Source organism: Magallana gigas, chromosome 2 (genome assembly GCF_963853765.1).
Source record: "Magallana gigas chromosome 2, xbMagGiga1.1, whole genome shotgun sequence".
Taxonomy (NCBI): domain Eukaryota; kingdom Metazoa; phylum Mollusca; class Bivalvia; order Ostreida; family Ostreidae; genus Magallana; species Magallana gigas.
In genome coordinates, this window is record NC_088854.1 from 18,537,014 (window position 1) to 18,554,505 (window position 17,492).

The 17,492-nt window shown below is 34.0% G+C and overlaps 1 protein-coding gene across 4 annotated transcripts in view; it reads right to left on the reverse strand.

Annotated features, from left to right (window-relative positions):
• The window catches only part of LOC105322268 (centrosome-associated protein 350), a 59,309-nt gene that overhangs the window by 25,115 nt on the left and 16,702 nt on the right, over window positions 1-17,492 (reverse strand). For all 4 annotated transcript variants that reach the window (XM_066075363.1, XM_066075364.1, XM_066075362.1 and 1 more), the window contains 9 exons: window positions 16,941-17,019; window positions 15,039-15,623; window positions 9,012-9,074; window positions 4,420-4,623; window positions 4,059-4,193; window positions 3,699-3,791; window positions 3,067-3,156; window positions 1,938-2,108; window positions 1,624-1,722 (listed from right to left, as the gene is read on the reverse strand). In XM_066075363.1, the coding sequence (XP_065931435.1) occupies window positions 1,624-1,722; window positions 1,938-2,108; window positions 3,067-3,156; window positions 3,699-3,791; window positions 4,059-4,193; window positions 4,420-4,623; window positions 9,012-9,074; window positions 15,039-15,623; window positions 16,941-17,019 (1,519 nt within the window). The remainder of the gene's footprint in view (window positions 1-1,623; window positions 1,723-1,937; window positions 2,109-3,066; window positions 3,157-3,698; window positions 3,792-4,058; window positions 4,194-4,419; window positions 4,624-9,011; window positions 9,075-15,038; window positions 15,624-16,940; window positions 17,020-17,492) is intronic.

Below are 17,492 nucleotides of genomic sequence, written 5' to 3' on the forward strand. Positions count from 1 at the left end.
GCTTGACATTTTACTTCATTTTTTGTTTCAAAAGAAGAATCAATAAATAAATCAATACAATTCACATTAATATTTCCTACTTGTAATAAATAGGATCAAGGTTATGAGTTTTTGGCTGAGAAACAACACTATGAGACAAGCTGATAGAATCTACCAGGGGTGCATTGGCAAAGTACGTCCATTCCCAGCACATAACAGTCCACATTACGTAAATAATTTTGACCCTTGACCCTTCTAGTAATCAAATACCCTCCCCTGTTTTGACAATCAATTGCAATCCTTCTTTACAAATTCATATATTTACTTTCTAGAGTAATTACAAATTAATTGAAAATTCCCCTCCCTTAATTCCATTGCCTATGGTTTTCAAAAACTTGAGGTGGGAGACATATTAACCGAATGGGGTCTTACTTAAGTTAACAGTCATATCAAATATTTAACCAGACCGACTTATAGCACTCATAAAAATCTTGTTACGAAGAAATGAAAATTGAATTTAATTGAATTTGTCTCGTTATTGATTACATAATAAATATTTGTATTAAGTTTCTGGCCCGCGTGTCCTGCGTTCTTATCATGGCAGAATCACGCTGGGCCTTCCTGTCTCAGCACGGAGGCATTACTCCATTAAATGCTTTCTATACACCCCATTGTCATGTCATTCGATCTAGATTAAATCCAGTATCCCATTTCTGATATACACAAGCCAATTTAGAAAAAAAAAAATCTGGCATGTTTAAATCTACTGGTGCACAAAAACAATAAAATGGATACATGATGGAACTGATTAAGGCTTATGTCTACATACTGGGGCATTCAATATATGGGCATTTAAAGTATGCCCAACTAGGGCATTCCCAATGCTTATCAGGGTATCTATCTAGAAGTTTCAACAAGGCTTATCATGGAGTCGGGTATTAAACATTGATTATTTGTGAAATTCTGCAAGACATGTACATGTATCAAATTACTTACTCGCAAATTCTAATTCCATGTTTTCATTTCATATAAACATTCCATAAATTTATATACCAGCAATCTTTGCTATTTTGTGTACATGAACTCACTCGATTTAATAAAACAGATTAAAAATTCAAATTAAAAATCAAATGAATGTTTTAGAGGAGCCTATAGTCCGGTAACCCCATTTTGCAACCTCACAATGACCAGTTCTCCCCCCCCCCCCCCCACACCCCCCTCCTGAAATACCTTATCTTGCTATAAGTTTTCAACTTTCGAAAATTGATTTCTTCAAATTTGTTTCATTCTATCTTCTAAGTGAACATGATATCAGGTCTCATAAAGTGGCCAGGCCTTGGCTGGAATCAGATAGCGTAGAATTCGACAAACACTGATTCAAACAAATAAGGAGAGATCTGTTTCCATTGACAGGGTCAGCCACCTCTGCTGACAGTGCTAAGTACCAAGATGTGTGTTTACTATCTCATTCAAATATCCTGCACATATTTTCACAAAAATTTTAAAGTGATGCAACCTTTAGACATAGAAGGCTTTGAACATGAACAGTCAATGGATTACTACAAGCCAGCTTTAGCATTCCAACAGTTTGACATATAAGATAAATTTGGCCAGCTGTGTTCTAGAATTGAGACCTGTTCTCACCTGATGTTTTACTGGCCTTTCTCTTGGAGGATCTCCGTCGCTTCACAATATTTTCATCATTCTCTTTGCCCCTTCGTTCCTCATCCTCATTTTCTGAACCTAGTCAATGATATATTTGTGCCATTAAAGTCTTCATATCTCACATTTATTTGCTGAAATTGCTGGTGAAAGGATAGATTTTCATGAACAAATACACCAAAGGTTATAAACTTCAACATCAAAACTCTCAAAGAGTGATAATCTACTGATCTTCAGAGAAATAGCTGTTTCCAAACATTATGTTACAGATATTCATGAAGTCATGATTGCTGTACCCATATTGAGGTCAGAGAGGACTTTGCGAGCCTCCTCAGACAGGGCCTTAGCTCGTTCCAGTTCAATGGCAGTTGCAGATTTGGTCTCGGTGACTTCCTCCCGCCTGTCCATCTCATTGTCATGGTTACTGGCTCCAGTGGCTGGGGGTCGAACATCAACAGATGCTTCACCTAAAAGCAAGCAAATAGTTTCATAAAACCTTTTCCTCAAACCTCTTTTTTCATTCTTCCCTATCCCTCCCCTTTTTTGATCCCCAAAGAAAAGAAAATATTAATTCACAGGAGGTATTAACAAGAAAGTCAACTTCAAGTCAATCAATAGAAATTAAAGATAAGGTTATCAACTGTATGAGGTTTAAAAGCCATGATGATATTTAAATTTTCAATCTTTCATTATCATTACCTTGAAATATATCATATATTGGCCCCATACAGACCCATCACTGTTTCATATTACAGAATTACTAAACAGCAGAGGTAATCAAAAGTCATAACCTGAATGGATTGACATGTCTTCAGGTCAAAGGTCAAGTACAGACGATAGGGTTGAAACACCTCACACTTATTATACTTGCAGTTTATCATATCAATTCATCATTATGTACCTACGTGATCATATCCAAGAAAGAAGACACTATAGATAGAAATCTAACAGCTAATTGGACTATCATGACTTTCAAAGTTTCGTCGCCTTTCACTTTTAAGATTTTTGGTCCTATTTCATATTACTAAAAACAGTGATATTGACGCCCTGAATGACACTTCAAAGATACACCCTGTGTCATTAATTAACCTGCCCTCTTTTTTCAAAACCATTTAAATTACATCAGTTTCTTTTGATAAAACACAGATTAACATGCATGTTACAATATAACATGGTCTACCTTTCATTCTGTTTTACTTCAAGACTTTTCCACCCACCCTAGCTTTACTATCAACAATATTTAAAAGCAAGGTGCAGATATAATTCATTTTTTGGCCTCATCTTATTAAAATGAATCAAGTCCATCTATTGACACAGAACTTTTTCCTGACATAATCTTGCAGTGTAGGGTGTTCTTGTGAAGTGGGCCAGTATTTCGGGACTGAATAGACTCATTCTACGATCTCGCGCCCCTAGGACACTCACTTGTCTGCGACGTCCGCCGAGTTTTGGCTGGTCCTAGTTCTCGCAAAATGAGCTCTTGTCCGGCCCGCCAGGACGAGGTTGTTATAATATCTACAAAATACATAGCCAGCCTTAACCATGTACTTAACAATACCGTTATATTATTTTCTTTTATCCTTCTAAGATAAAATCTTTTAAACTAATTCTAATTTTTTCCTTTCATTTTTAATTTCCATTTAACATGAAAGCACAACATTTGGAAGATTCATTATATTAAATAACATTTAAATGAAGAAATACATGATTATTTTTATCATACATGTACTAACAACTTAAATGTACTGGGTATGAAAGTAATAAACAAAATGTAGTTTTGAATGAAGAGAACAACAAAAGCAAATCAAAATTGATACATGTATCAGATATATCACAAAATAAGAAAGTAATGTACAGTAAATTTCTAATCAAAAATTGCGAAGATTGAACTTTTTAATATCTACAAGATGCATTATTTTCTCTGCTCACGGCAATAACTAGTGTTTAGTTTTTCATTATAGCCTATAATTTGTCCATTCTTTCAGTCCTCTTTAATCTATATCACTCATTTGTCTTCATTTCATTTGATTAATTTGACTTCATTCCATGTCCAATACCTTTCTTTGATTGCTTCTCAGGCTTTTTGTTGCCACTGGCAACAATTCTCGTCAGTTTCTTTGGCTTTGGTTTGGATTCCTCTGGGACAGCTTCTACAATAACAGACATAAAACAATAACCAAAGCGTAGTGATAGAAGTACAGTATACAAGATGGCAGAGCCTTTTTTTTCACAATACTGTGACTCTACATCTAACAGAAGATAAGCAATCTAAAACAGATCATCCGTATCAATCCAATTAGCTCTAATTAGATTTTTTAAGTGGGATTTTCTTTTCAGAAATAGTACTGGGGGAATAGGTATAACTCAATATCTATTTTTAGCTGATGAACAATGACATGTGACCTTGACCTCATTACCTTTTGTTGCCTGCTCTATTTTCTTTTCTTGCAACTTTAAAGCTGCCTTCTTTTTCTTTTCCCTTTTCCTCCAGTCCATGACTTTGGGTTGTTTGAAATCAGCATATTTATATCTCACCTCTGCTTCACTGAAGCCTGGATAGCGAGCAAAAACACAAAAAACCAAAATCATTCAAAATGCAACTGTAAAATCTTAAATCAATTAATTTGAAAGCAATCACTGATAGAAACTCAATGAAAAGCCATGCTTGTGTATTTCAATCAATACTCATTTCCCAGCTTTATTATCTACTCATTATTTCTCACTGAATTAATTCAATTCTCATGTACCTTCACTGGAACATCATCTAGCAACCATTACCTTTATAAGAAGGGACAGTGGGAGCAGCAGCTACTTTTCGCACACGTTTTTGACTGTCGGCGCCATCTGGAGGCGGGAGGTCATAGGAAGCTCGACTGAGTATGGGCTCGTACTCGTTGTGTATATGGTGGTGGGGGCCGTTCATTGGATTCATCTCACCCTCGGGTATATCATCCCCCTCCCCGGCGTTATTGTTCACATTTTCTACACCAATAAAAAACAAAAAAGATGACACAATGTCATGGATTTTCGAGATATTTTCTCTCTTTTTTATCAACATGTAGAGACACAAGCTTCTTCAAACAAAAATACATTTTGTAACCCATATATGACTAATCAGCAAGGATCAACTTGCTTGGCAAGTTCAAAGGAGACTCTAAGCTCATAATGTGATTAACTAAATAAATCCATGCAACTGATTTTTTAATGAGGAAAGGAAATCGTTTGATGCACAACAGCACTTCCAGATCTAAATGGTTCGGAGATATTTATTACTGTTTTAATGTTTAATGGCATAGGAATTCTTTTTTTTTTTCAGACCTTAATATCATTTTTGTACCATAATAGATATCGTCTGTAAAATTAAATTCATGATTTTTGTTGAAAATCAATTATATGATAAATGTTACTACATGTATTTGTACATAAAGAAAAGTGTTGTACATGTACAGTCATATACATGATATATGACCACATAAAAGTGTAACCAAAAATTATTGAATGATTTTAATGAGATTTTACCTCTATACATTATCTTTAATATCCCGATGCATAAAACATTTTTTGCTATAAATTTTATCAGATGCCATCAAAATTATTGAACTCTTGAAGAGAAAAAAAAACCTGGGTATGTGAAACAATCCCTAAGACTTCTTTAGAGTGTAAAAACCTTCTCAAAAATGGGTGTTTTCCAATGCCACCTAAAAGTCCAAAGTAAAGCAGACAGGTCAAGTGGTAAGTTGACAAAATAAAAACATTTATGACATCAATTTAGGCCTGCAAGGGTTCGATCAACACCCACTGGGTGTTTGTATACATACTGCAGTTAAAGTTCAAATGTCAGAATGGGTGTAACTATTTAGACATCAGATGATCCCCAAAATAAAACACTGCTTTGTTTACAGGCACTGACTTGAGGCACCCTGTTAAAAACCCTTTGCATTTTTAATTTGTTCATCTCCATATCTCATTACAATATCATATGTTTGCCTATCTTAGCTTTGGGATGAAAATATTGGAAAACCTGTAAACAGAAAACGCACTAACCCTGCATCATATTGGCAAAACATACGCTAGCTACGACAGATCTTTCTATTATTCATTTCCCACGAATTGTCAACAAGTCAAAATGATTCAATACTAAATCTTAATGTATACCCTTCCTTTGCTGTTTAATCCCCTGACTACTTAGCAAGCACATTATATCCTAATGACTCTGTTAACAACCATCAATAAATTTTCATACTTCATAGAGTACTGGAGACTACTTTCATACGTTGACCCCAATATTTCATGCCTCTAATGCTACATTTCAGTATTGAGTTCCACGGTTAAGTCAAAGCTGTAATGATTTTGTACAGGAATATGACACTGCCATTATCCTATACCCTAGTCCACACTAACACTCCACTGAATATTGATAGAATGATTGAACAATGCCAGTCACAATAGCCTAGGGTACAAGGAGGACAAACTCAGCAGATAGCATAGTACGTGACACAAAGTACAAATAACCACCACCCGTTCCTCCTGAAAATGGTTGTGCTTCAAGTTCTTACTTTGACATTGCAAGACTTCGAAGGACCTTTTTTCATGGTCAAGGAGAAATTTGCAATAGAACAATGGTTGGATTCCTGCACTTGAGTAATTAACTGAAGGTGAACACTGCACAAAGGCAAAGGGGTCAAATGAAGCATATACCTGCACTTAAGATTTTGCATGAAAATGTTTCTTTAGCCTTTAAAAAATCCTTGTAGAATTCTAAAATATCTTGCAACCTTGTGCAAGAGCTACAATGTGGATCCCCCATTCCGTTTTCCAGTTTAATATGACATAGTCAAGGTCAATATTGCACCTGATATTGGTCAGGTAAATTGGCTCCTCTTCTTGTTTACAGTCAACTAATGAACTGATTATAAACTTTGTTAAACACCTTATTAACTACTTCACATATTCCATAGTCCAAGAAATGTCTTTGCTTTTCACTTGACATACATTGAAGCTATTACTACCAGTTCTCATCTTAGAGTCCATACATTCATACAAAAACAGACAGCAGACAAGTCCAGGGTATTCAGCAGACATGGAGATGAGAACTTGATTCCCAAACCAAAGGAAGAGTATACAAATCCCACAGAAAATTCTATTTACTGACAAACCCTAGGAAAGACAAACACCCTACCACTTTACTTTGGTAGCAAGAGTGTAAATTTGACTTCTGGATTTATTTCAGGTCAAAGTAATACCTACTTCATTATATTCTAGGTTTCTTGTCTTTGATTCATCTATGGAATTTCATTATGGTTATATGATAATACAAAATGTCAAAACCAAGAATAAGACAATAATATACAGGGAAAATCAACTCAAAATAAGCTTTATTTATACAAGTGCTTGATTTAATTGTTTGTAATACATATACAAATACATTATTTACCATACATGGACTTTTCTGCACATGGACAAACTCAAGTCTCCAAAAAATATTCTCACCAAGGGAGCAGTAAGTGCAATAATTGTTCAAATTATCACAGAATTCTAAGCTATTTTGTAAACATTAACATTTACTGGGAACATCTGTTTTGTACAAAATCATCTCAATTTTGATGCCAAAAAAAGCTTGAGAATTTCATGATGTACCCCATACACCAAAGCTGACTAAAGCTTTTCATTGCTTGATTAGGAAAGTTGACAATGCTAAACAGTGTATTGTATTGCCAATCTCAGTCCTGCCGTGAACATAATTGTCAGGTATTATTCCCATTCAGAAGCATATTGTACTGCATTCATAACTGAATGAATTGAATTTGGTCCATATTTCTAATGCCTATATATACTTATAGCACAAGATATTCCAAACTCGAACTCACATTATTCATTTAATTGCCATTCTACCTCACTGTTCCAGAATAAACTAAAAATTGCTGTTTTACGACCCTCACCCCCTCCTTTCAAAAAGTGTTTTTCACTCTTCAGATCAGCATAAATAAAAGTTCAGGTATTTAAGAGAGATGTACTTAGGTGGAAAAGTTGGATATTTTTCAATTTAGGCAGATAAATATAGCGTAAAAATCCTCCATGGTTTAGAAAAGTCTGTACACAAAACTCTTGGCCCATTGCCCAGTGCTTTCAGAATTTGACTTCAATATCAGCTGTACTGATATTTCAGCATTTCAAACGATTTCATTTCAAACTCCTGCAAATAAACTTAATCAAGACTAGGGTGCCATATATATATACCCTTTTCTTTTTTTTTGTCTGGGCAGAATCAATTTTCAATTCTGAAATAGGATTCTAGCATGCTAATTTATAACTTCAATATATCTGTAATAGATTTCTGACAACATGAACCATTCACTTTCTTTTCTATATATAGCAGGACTAATTTGTTCCATTGCTGTCTCTAACTAAAACAAGTTAATGAGTGCAGACCAATTTTCATTCCATTGAAATAAATACTGTGGAATCATTAAAATTCGTGGGGGCCAATTTTTGTGAATTGCTTCAATTTTACAGGATCGTTGGGACGTAATTTCGTGTATTCTCGGATACTTACAAAAGGAAATATGACTTTATAGTCCTAATTTATTTATTTGTGGAGGATGTTAATTCGTGGGTGAGTGGTGCCCACGAATTCCACGAAAATTTAGCCACCACGAAATCTAATGATTCCACAGTACTAAAAACGTCCAATACTTGTGATAAAAGTTTGAACCTTAATTTGATGGGCTACAAAAAACTTAATTTTTATTTTATCATATAAGCAATATCTAGGAATTCAAATGGTATTGATTTTTTATGCCAGCTAGTGCGTGTTACAAAAAAAATAATCAATTTTTATTCCATTATTCCTATCCTTATGACTTTCAATTTGTAAAATTACACAGTAAACAGGGTTATTATCACCCCAAATTTTTTTTCCCACTTTTCTACACTGCATGTTAACAGTTTTAAAACATTTTTTTGAATTTGCCCAGTCTTAAATTAGCCTGCCTACAATGAGGGTGAAAGGGGCAAAAATAAAATGGGGGAGAGGAACAATTCCCTGTATTTAGTATGACCTATGTTATCTTCCCGAAAATGATCCCATTGCAATATACTGTAAATTCCTTATTTTACGCGAGTACTTAATTCTGCAATTCAATTGTTTTCCATCAAATTGCCAGAACAAAAAATCGCGAATGCCGAATTTTTATCATAGCTTCTTGCAATCAACATATATCCAAATAATAAAAGGGAGGTTTTAAAATTCATGAGAGGTGCTTCTCGAGATTTTATGCAAATATAATTCCTTGCATTTAATTAGGAATTTACAATACTGTATATAAATCTTAGAATCATTCTCTTATTTTTGACAAAGCGAAATAACAAACCTTTGGGAGATGCTGATCGTTGTTGTTGTTTACGGATTTTTTCCTTTATTTTGGACAAGGCATCTATATAAAAAAAAATAAAAGCAAAACTATTAAAATGTGATTTTACTGAAGTTAAGGCTTCAATATATTGAGTAAGATAAAATTGAAATTTTCACAAATCTATTTAGGTACATTGAATCTTCAAATACATTCAAAGTCCTAAATCATTGTAGTTTACATTTCAGAAGAATCAGAGGGTAAATTATAACTTAAGCAGAATGACATTTTTCAACACTTATTTTCTTATTAAAAACAACAAATACCATTAAAGGTACAATTGGTAAAGTTGTCAAATTGTCAACACTCCTGATTCAAGGACAATGTTGATTAGAAGGATTTCTGAACCCAGTTTGAGAGTGTAAATACTTTTAAGACATGTTTGGATAAAACAAACTTTAAGTATCCTTTAAAAAAAAACAACAAAAAATATGAAGGAGGATGCATTCCGATTTGAATAACAAGTCAACTTGAAATCTCAAAAAACAATAGAAATAATCAAATCAACCTTTCCAAACATGACAAAAAATAATTGACATAAAATTTCAGAAAACAACCTAAATCAGTCAAATCAATCTTTAAAAACATGGCAAAAAACCATCTAAATTTTCAAACAAGTCATTAACGAGAGTAGCAATGGTATTGCTTAATGTATGGTTTTAATATGATGATCGATCGACCTTAGGTCATCTCCCCACACATTTCTCCCCAGTCCACACTCATTTTTCAATTACTTATTGGATTAGATGGCTGTTACTTAAGATTAGTGCTCAAACAAGCCTGATCCTGGGATCTTCTAAGAATTTTCTTTGTCTTAGAATGAAGACCCATTTTTCAAGCTTATCAATTGATTATTGCTTTCCACAGACTTAGGGCTGAAACAATTAATTCTACGATCTGGTCAAGTCTATGCACTAGCTGCTATCTTTCCATACACTATTTTATAGTTTGACACTTTCTATACTGCCTCCTGTAGAGTTTTTTGGTAAACCTCATTTAAAATGCTTTTAAGTACTTCTAATAGTGATACCCTTGACGAAATAGTAAGACAAACTTAATATCAACACCTTTACGCAATTCTATTTTTTCAATATTCAAAATCATTTTTCACAGCTGTGTAGAGGTCTGGTCTTTAACATGTAACACACACAGATGTCTATTTTAGTATGTCAAACACTCTATATGTTATTTTTGTATGTCAAACACTATATACATGCTTAAGAATAAGAAATGGTAATTAATCAAACATATTTTAGGAAAAGGTTACCTAATAAAGCTTTTAATTTTCTTGACCAAAATTGCTTTCTCAAAGTAACACCTAGTTGTTAAATTCCCTAAACAAGGTAAAGATTAATTTGTTAAAGCTCTCAGTAAAAGAACAATAAGTATATGTATTTAATCAGTGATCAATGTATTGACATTTGCTTCTGAAGCCGTCTTCAATTCCAATCACTCCTACAAACTGGTGAAATTTGGTTAACTCCTCATAAAATTTATTGACTAAATATGTCAACTCTCCAGAGCTTAAAAAGTCTCATACTACGTTTGTTTGCAGGCGACTGAGGTCAATTTTTTTTTCAAGTTGTTAACTGACATATTTTGAAGTATAAATGTGACCTCTGGACTGATTTTCTAAGTTAGAAATTCTAAATACACTTCCATATATGCAGTCACATTGGCTTGCACGCTAGGAGTCCATTCAAATCAAAATGGTAAATCAAACCAAGTAAAATTGCCAATCCATAGCTATTCAAGAAATCTATCAAACTGTTTTGTTTCAACAGTTAATTTTATATGATTCTTAAAATCATTTTAGTGATTTTCAATCCCAACATTCCACTTGACATTTTAATTAAAATATTTCCAAAGTAATTTGTACCTTATCATATCATTCTATGATAAATTATTTACAAGTTTTAGTTATATCTAAAGAAAAATAGCTTTAAATTAACAAAAATTTAAATTTTCTGAATGCATGAAAAGTTTTCAGTACATTCAGTACTTTGATTCTGTGGCCACTTTCTGGTTTCCAATGACTGGCCGACAGTGTTAGACCATGTCCAGTTCATAACATTGTGGAGATGTGCTGATAAGGTTTGAATAGGACTTTACAAAACTTGGACAACAATTCCATGGAGTCAGGTTTAGAGGACCCTTGAAGGGGATTTAACATGGTGGATGGAATTAAAGAGACTATGGAAATTAATTTGTCTCTGTTTGAAGACACTAAATCCACACACACATCAAGTGTGATTCAGGGATATGGTACAGATATTCTATAACACACCCTAAAGCAATGAAATCCATTTTTACAAGAATAAAACAGCTTTGCGCCCATGGCCACTTAAAATCCTAATTCATTTTTATAGCAAGTGAAAGTACTTCTTTAGGGAATAAAGAACGTTTTGTGTTGATTGTGTAAAATACATGAAGATTGCTAAAATGTCCTGGCTAATATAAATGCAATTTCAGTTTTATTTCAATGCTAATGAATCAAGAGTTGGACTGAACCCACTTAAATCATACCCAAACTAATAGATTAATATTTTTCCCTACAACTTTTGCACTGATCAAATACTTTAGAAAATACCAGAGCAAATATTCCCTTTCATTCTTGGAATCTTTATCTTTCTGATGTCATTTAAGAATATAGGTTCAGAATATACAGTACCCCTTTTATTTTCCCCATCAAGCTATAATGCTTGTACAAGGCATAGAAAAAAAATCGAAAATCTGGAGGTGTTTTTTTTTCGGGAAGATTTTATTCCACAGTTTATGTTAGTTTGCCTTGTACTCTAAAGGTGCTATGAAAATCTTATGTAAACAGTATGACCTGTCAAAATGAAACTTTCAGCAATTCTTTGGTCTCAATTTGCCAAAATTTTCAGAGTTAAGTAAGCAAATGGAGTCATTCAATTTGTCATCTGGGCTGTTTATGAAGATGGAGGATGCACCATTAAAATGTTCCACCTTTTTTAAACTAGCATTCTTATACTGCAAGTACTCTACATTGACATAACTCATCAAATCTCTTCACGTTTGATATATATATGGTATTTTCTTGGGAGAAGTGGTAAGGTATAGCATTCAAGAAAATAGATATATGGGTGTTTTTCATATCCTGTAAAAAATCTATCACTTTATGTTTTCTTGTCACAAAGAGCTGTAGTGATCTCAATTTGCTGAGACAGTGGTTTGACAGCTATCTAGGTAGTCCACAGAACATTCAGTTACTAGATACAACATAAGGATTATTGGACCTATACAAATGCCTTGACCTTTAAAATTAAAATGACTTGTAATTGTTAATTCTGCAATTATACCTTAACAGTTGGACGTCACAGGATTAAGTTCTAAGCTCAATCTATTTAAAAATTGTTCAAATATTGTCATAAAAATGAAAATCATATTAATCCCATCTTGACAAATTAGCAGTAAGTGGACCAGCTAGTTAAAACCAGACAATTTGTTAGTGACAAAAGTGGCTAGAATTCATGGCAAATTCACAGAAACGATAAAAACACCTTAAGAAATGTTATCAATCGCCGGGTAATTATCAACAAATCCTACGTCAATACTTCAATATCGATATGAAGGAGGAATGCAGGTCAGGCGAAATTCAGCTAAAGAAAAGATCCCCCGTTAAATTAGAATCACAAAAGAAGTCACCTGCAATCTGATTCAATTTACACCTGCAGTTCCCTTGAGGAGGTATTTTTTTTATAATGATTTGCTGCCATTTGTTATGCATTTTCACTACAATTAATACCTATATCCATTCAAATGAGAAATCCAACCAAAGACGAAGTCAATTTCAAAAGCTGTGGGACACCGGGCAATCATGACTCAGCCAGCTGGCCTATAACTCTTGCCCTTAAAGGAGCTTTGCAACAAACTGTTTCCTTGAGGCTTATTAAGACGACAGAATTTGCTTTTTGCACCATTTTGTCACTTGTCATGCACATGGGATCATTTGTGATCACTTCAAAATCGATTTTGGATTGCTAAAAATTGAAAAACTGAAAATACAGATGTATGAATATGTATAGCATGTACAATATAGTATGAATGCAATCTTCTGATGGATTTAAGTCATGAAAGAAAGTGTTAAGAACTGTCTCAGATACACTAAACACAATGTAATGGTCAATGACTGAGTTTTTTGATTGTGTAAAGGTGATGTTTCACTGAAATTCAATGTGTTTAATTGATATTCAATGCAAAACCAGAAAAAGTCTCAAAGTTCACTTAATTAATATAGAGATAGTGTTTCAAATCCAGCGAAGTACATGTATTAATTAAACACTAGGTCTAAATACAATGAGAAGAAATACAGGTACAAGCTTTTCTGTGCTCTTTAGCACGAGTCCAAAATGTTACATTGACCTGCAATCTATGATCCATGCTTGCCTGTCTATCCAAATTATTAACGACAGTTTTATCCAGAATATATCTGTGTGTGTATTGGAGAACAAAGACTCTGTGTAAAATAAATGTGTTCTGGTGTAAGCACTTAGACCTGGAGTCCCCGGGGTTTCTAAGATTCTTTGAGAAGCCTCCAAAATAAATGTCCTTACTTATGGCCCTGGATCAACAGCTGACACAAATCTTGAAGGTTACTGCAATACACCACCACTTACCCGCTTATCAAAATCATATAAACCCAAACCTAGTCAAATAATGGCACGCCATCTTCTTGATACAGAACCGCAAACTGTCCAAACCTTTCATTAACTCTACCTTAAAGGGGTGGTACTACTTGTTCAGAACCCTGCCAGACCTAATGGATAAACCTGAATTAATTGCCTTCAAATTTTGCAAAACAAACTGCAGAATCATTGCATCGCATAATTCTATGAGTTAAAATCGTTTGGGTGCCGGAGGAATGTGCAATCATAAATTGTCAATAAAGACTTTTTCAAAAAACTTTCTCCTTTTATGGATGAGTCATATTTTGACAATGGAAATCCTTTGCAAAACACTACATTTTTGTTCCAAAAAAAAAAAAGCGCCAACTATAAAGAACAATTTTTTCTTAAAAGTGCACACATTACAGCCCTTTTGTTGTGCATCATGTAACTCAATTAATTTCAATTCACCCTGTACTTAACATATCTGCTTATGATTCCTATTAGTTTGCTTGACATGAAAATACAATTTGGAAACAGATAAAGAGCTTTCGGTAGTGTCCCCATAATAACATACCCGTTAACAAGTCTTTGTGAGTTGTAAGCCCATGAGTAAAGCAGTTCGATGTGACTGTGTGGATCATAAAAGTTTAAAGACAGGGCTACAGAACAAAAGTCATTCTAATCCCTTTAATATTCCTAACAGTTTTATTCAATTCCTACTTGTATTACAACTAGATTGTTAGTGCCAAATTTGATGACGATGCAAAAGGTGCTCGTAAGCAGAGTACAAAAAATACAACGTTTGATTTATTATATACTAGATTAAACTTTCCCATGTGGAAACTTTACCTACAGTTGGTTAATTTGCAGCCTTGAAAGAGATTGCAGAATGCAATGAACTGAATTTAGACCTCACAAATGTGAACATCAATGACTATGGGTTAACCATTAATGAATCCAGGAATGTAAAATAATTGGGTGAAAATGTACTTCCACCTTATATTAATTTCTGTATTTAGCAGGTCATTTAACAGTCATATAGAAATCAAACATCATCAAAACATGGCATCATTAGTCAACCATTAAAGACTCATTACAGTGCACTGAACTAGCACCACTATGGCTTTGTAGTGCATGTACTTATTTCTCCTTTTTACAAAATATCAGTATTTATATGTAAAAACTTGACTTCGGCAAAATTTCTAGTTACAACTTTAAAAAAAATTCCTTACATTGGGATACATTGTTTCTTAATAGTATTCTACATACAAAAAATCTCCCATCCCTATATAATCTTGATTCATCAACAGATATTGCAAATTGTTTTTAGGTGTTACAACTTTTTTAATCAACTTACCGAAATCTAAATCTTTTAAAGTCTTTTTCAATTTTCTACCAATCTGCGAACTTGTATCAGATGCAGCTGAATCTGTGGATCCCACTTCCCATTTCCTTTCTCTCTCTGCCTGGTTTGAATGCGTAGCTCTAACTGGGTATCGCTCGTGGTGGTAGGAGTCGCGAGCTCTCGGGACGGTCACACTCACATGAGTTAAATGATTCTGATTGGTTGGATTCACAGACTGACCCCACCTGACATCATCGTAAGTCGATAAATTATTGTTTAAAAACCTAATTTCTGTTTCTCTAATTGCCCTGGAATCTGTCAATGTATCCTGATTCATATCCAGAGGGTCACAACCCAAAGAATTAATATCATTGGTCACTCCAGTTGCCCCGATCAGATCACCATACATCCCATCTGCGTTTTCTACACAATGTGGGCCTGCATCATTTTTGCCGGTTTTGTATTTCCTTTCTCGACTTCCATTGGACATGACCTCCATGCCACTTCTTCCCGGCTTTCCATGGGTGGTCCCTTTGCCATCATTTTTGTCCATTTTACTCCTGGCACCAGCCCCATCCATCTCTTGGTACTTGTCTTCTGAAAGAACAACATATCAAATGGCTATTGAAAGCAGTAGATTTTTAAAGCCCTCAAGAAGTATGTATTATCATTTTAATGCATATCTATACATTCAGTTAAATCATTCCAAAAACTTTTAAAAACCATTTTTTAAATAAAGTATGTTTATATGTTTATAGATTGCCAATATCCTTTTTATTTTACTTTTTACGCATAAAACTGATCAATGAAGCAGAAGACTGCATTATAAATGGGTTTATGGACAGTTTCTTTACATATATACACATATATACATTGATTGACATATAAATTGAATGGCGCAGCACCATCTCCTTTAAATCTTTCCTGTCTGAGACAAGATTTCACTGTTTTCAGGGTTTGTCCTGGTTAAATGATGCGCTAAGTTGTTTTCAAAGTCTTAAAATGAATAATTATTCTTATACTTCTCCACTGATATGGCTGTGACAATAAATCTTCTCCATTTCATGCATGGGAAAGTTATTTCTTAGATTACATAATGGATGCCACTAATCTCTTCGTGAAAAGCAATTTTTTTTCTTCCCGAATTAAGGCAATCTATAAATTTGTATGAAAAAGGGAATCATTCTTTTCCGATTGATGGTTGCTTTGCACTACTTTGCACATATTGCATGTCCTGAGCCAATCACAGGCAAGGTTGTTCTAATTCCTGCACAAATCCAGACGAATGGCTTTTGAGATAATGAAGCAAGATCATAAAAAGTAAAGATTGGACTCAAAAGGAAGTTGACGTCTCCAGACATGAGAATCCAACAGGTAACTCTTCCTTCTCAATGTAATTATGCCACTTACTGCATCAGTTAATTGTCTCACACAATAAATCCATAATACAACACGATCTAATTTAACACTTTAATCAATGACACTGATGCTTCCTCTGTTACTATCCTACATGTATATTAACCTCTAATTAGGCTACAGTATCTATATAATGTCTTAATTATCACATGCATTTGCCAGATCCATAGAAGCTAGAACATGCCTTCTGTCTGGCAGAACTATGGTACCATTTACTTCGTTTGCAAGAATGTTAAAAATGTAAGTGCTACGAGGACTTCTTATAAAGTCTTCTATCTGTAAACATATCTAAATGGTTTACCTTAAAATGTAAAGTCTCACATTATTTGTCACTATATGATGTCAGTTTAAAAGGTCTTGAAACAAGAGTGTGCATGCTCAATTCTTTTGAACATTCTCAGCAAGGTGTGACAGATACACAGACAGACAATTCTATCTCTTGAAGGTCTGCTTCAGAATGGACAACGAGTGCTAATGATGGACTTGTTTGATACTCACCTAGCCTCGAAACCTTTCTGCTGTTGGGATGAGATTTATTCCTAGCACTAGAAGTCCATCCATGTCGGTCAACAAAAGCCTGATAAAACAAAACAAAAATAATACATGCATCAAGTGTTTCAATCTATAAACTTTATTTTTGGAATAGGACAGAAATATGAAGTAAGTGACACACTTTGATAAAGCATGTCAAACCAAAGGTATCACCACACTGAAATTTCAGAACCCATTAAAGTCTCAAGTATAGACCAAAAGGTGAGAATTTAACAAAATCAAAAATATGTTTTCAGAGTTAAAAGGGTTTGTTTACTCATTTACTGCCTGGCATGAAATTAGGAGATTATTTTGCAAAATTGTTTTCTTCATCAAGTACTTCTGTCTGCATGTTTTAAGAAAAAATGAAAAACTGAAATTTGTCCACTAAGTATTTGCTGGTGCCAAACATTGATGCATTTTATCTGGAGTTGTGCGTGTTGCTATTTTGTCAAGTACTCAGTGGTTGGGTTGTATGGTAACCACCTCTTACTCATCAATTCATCTTTTGATGTTGTC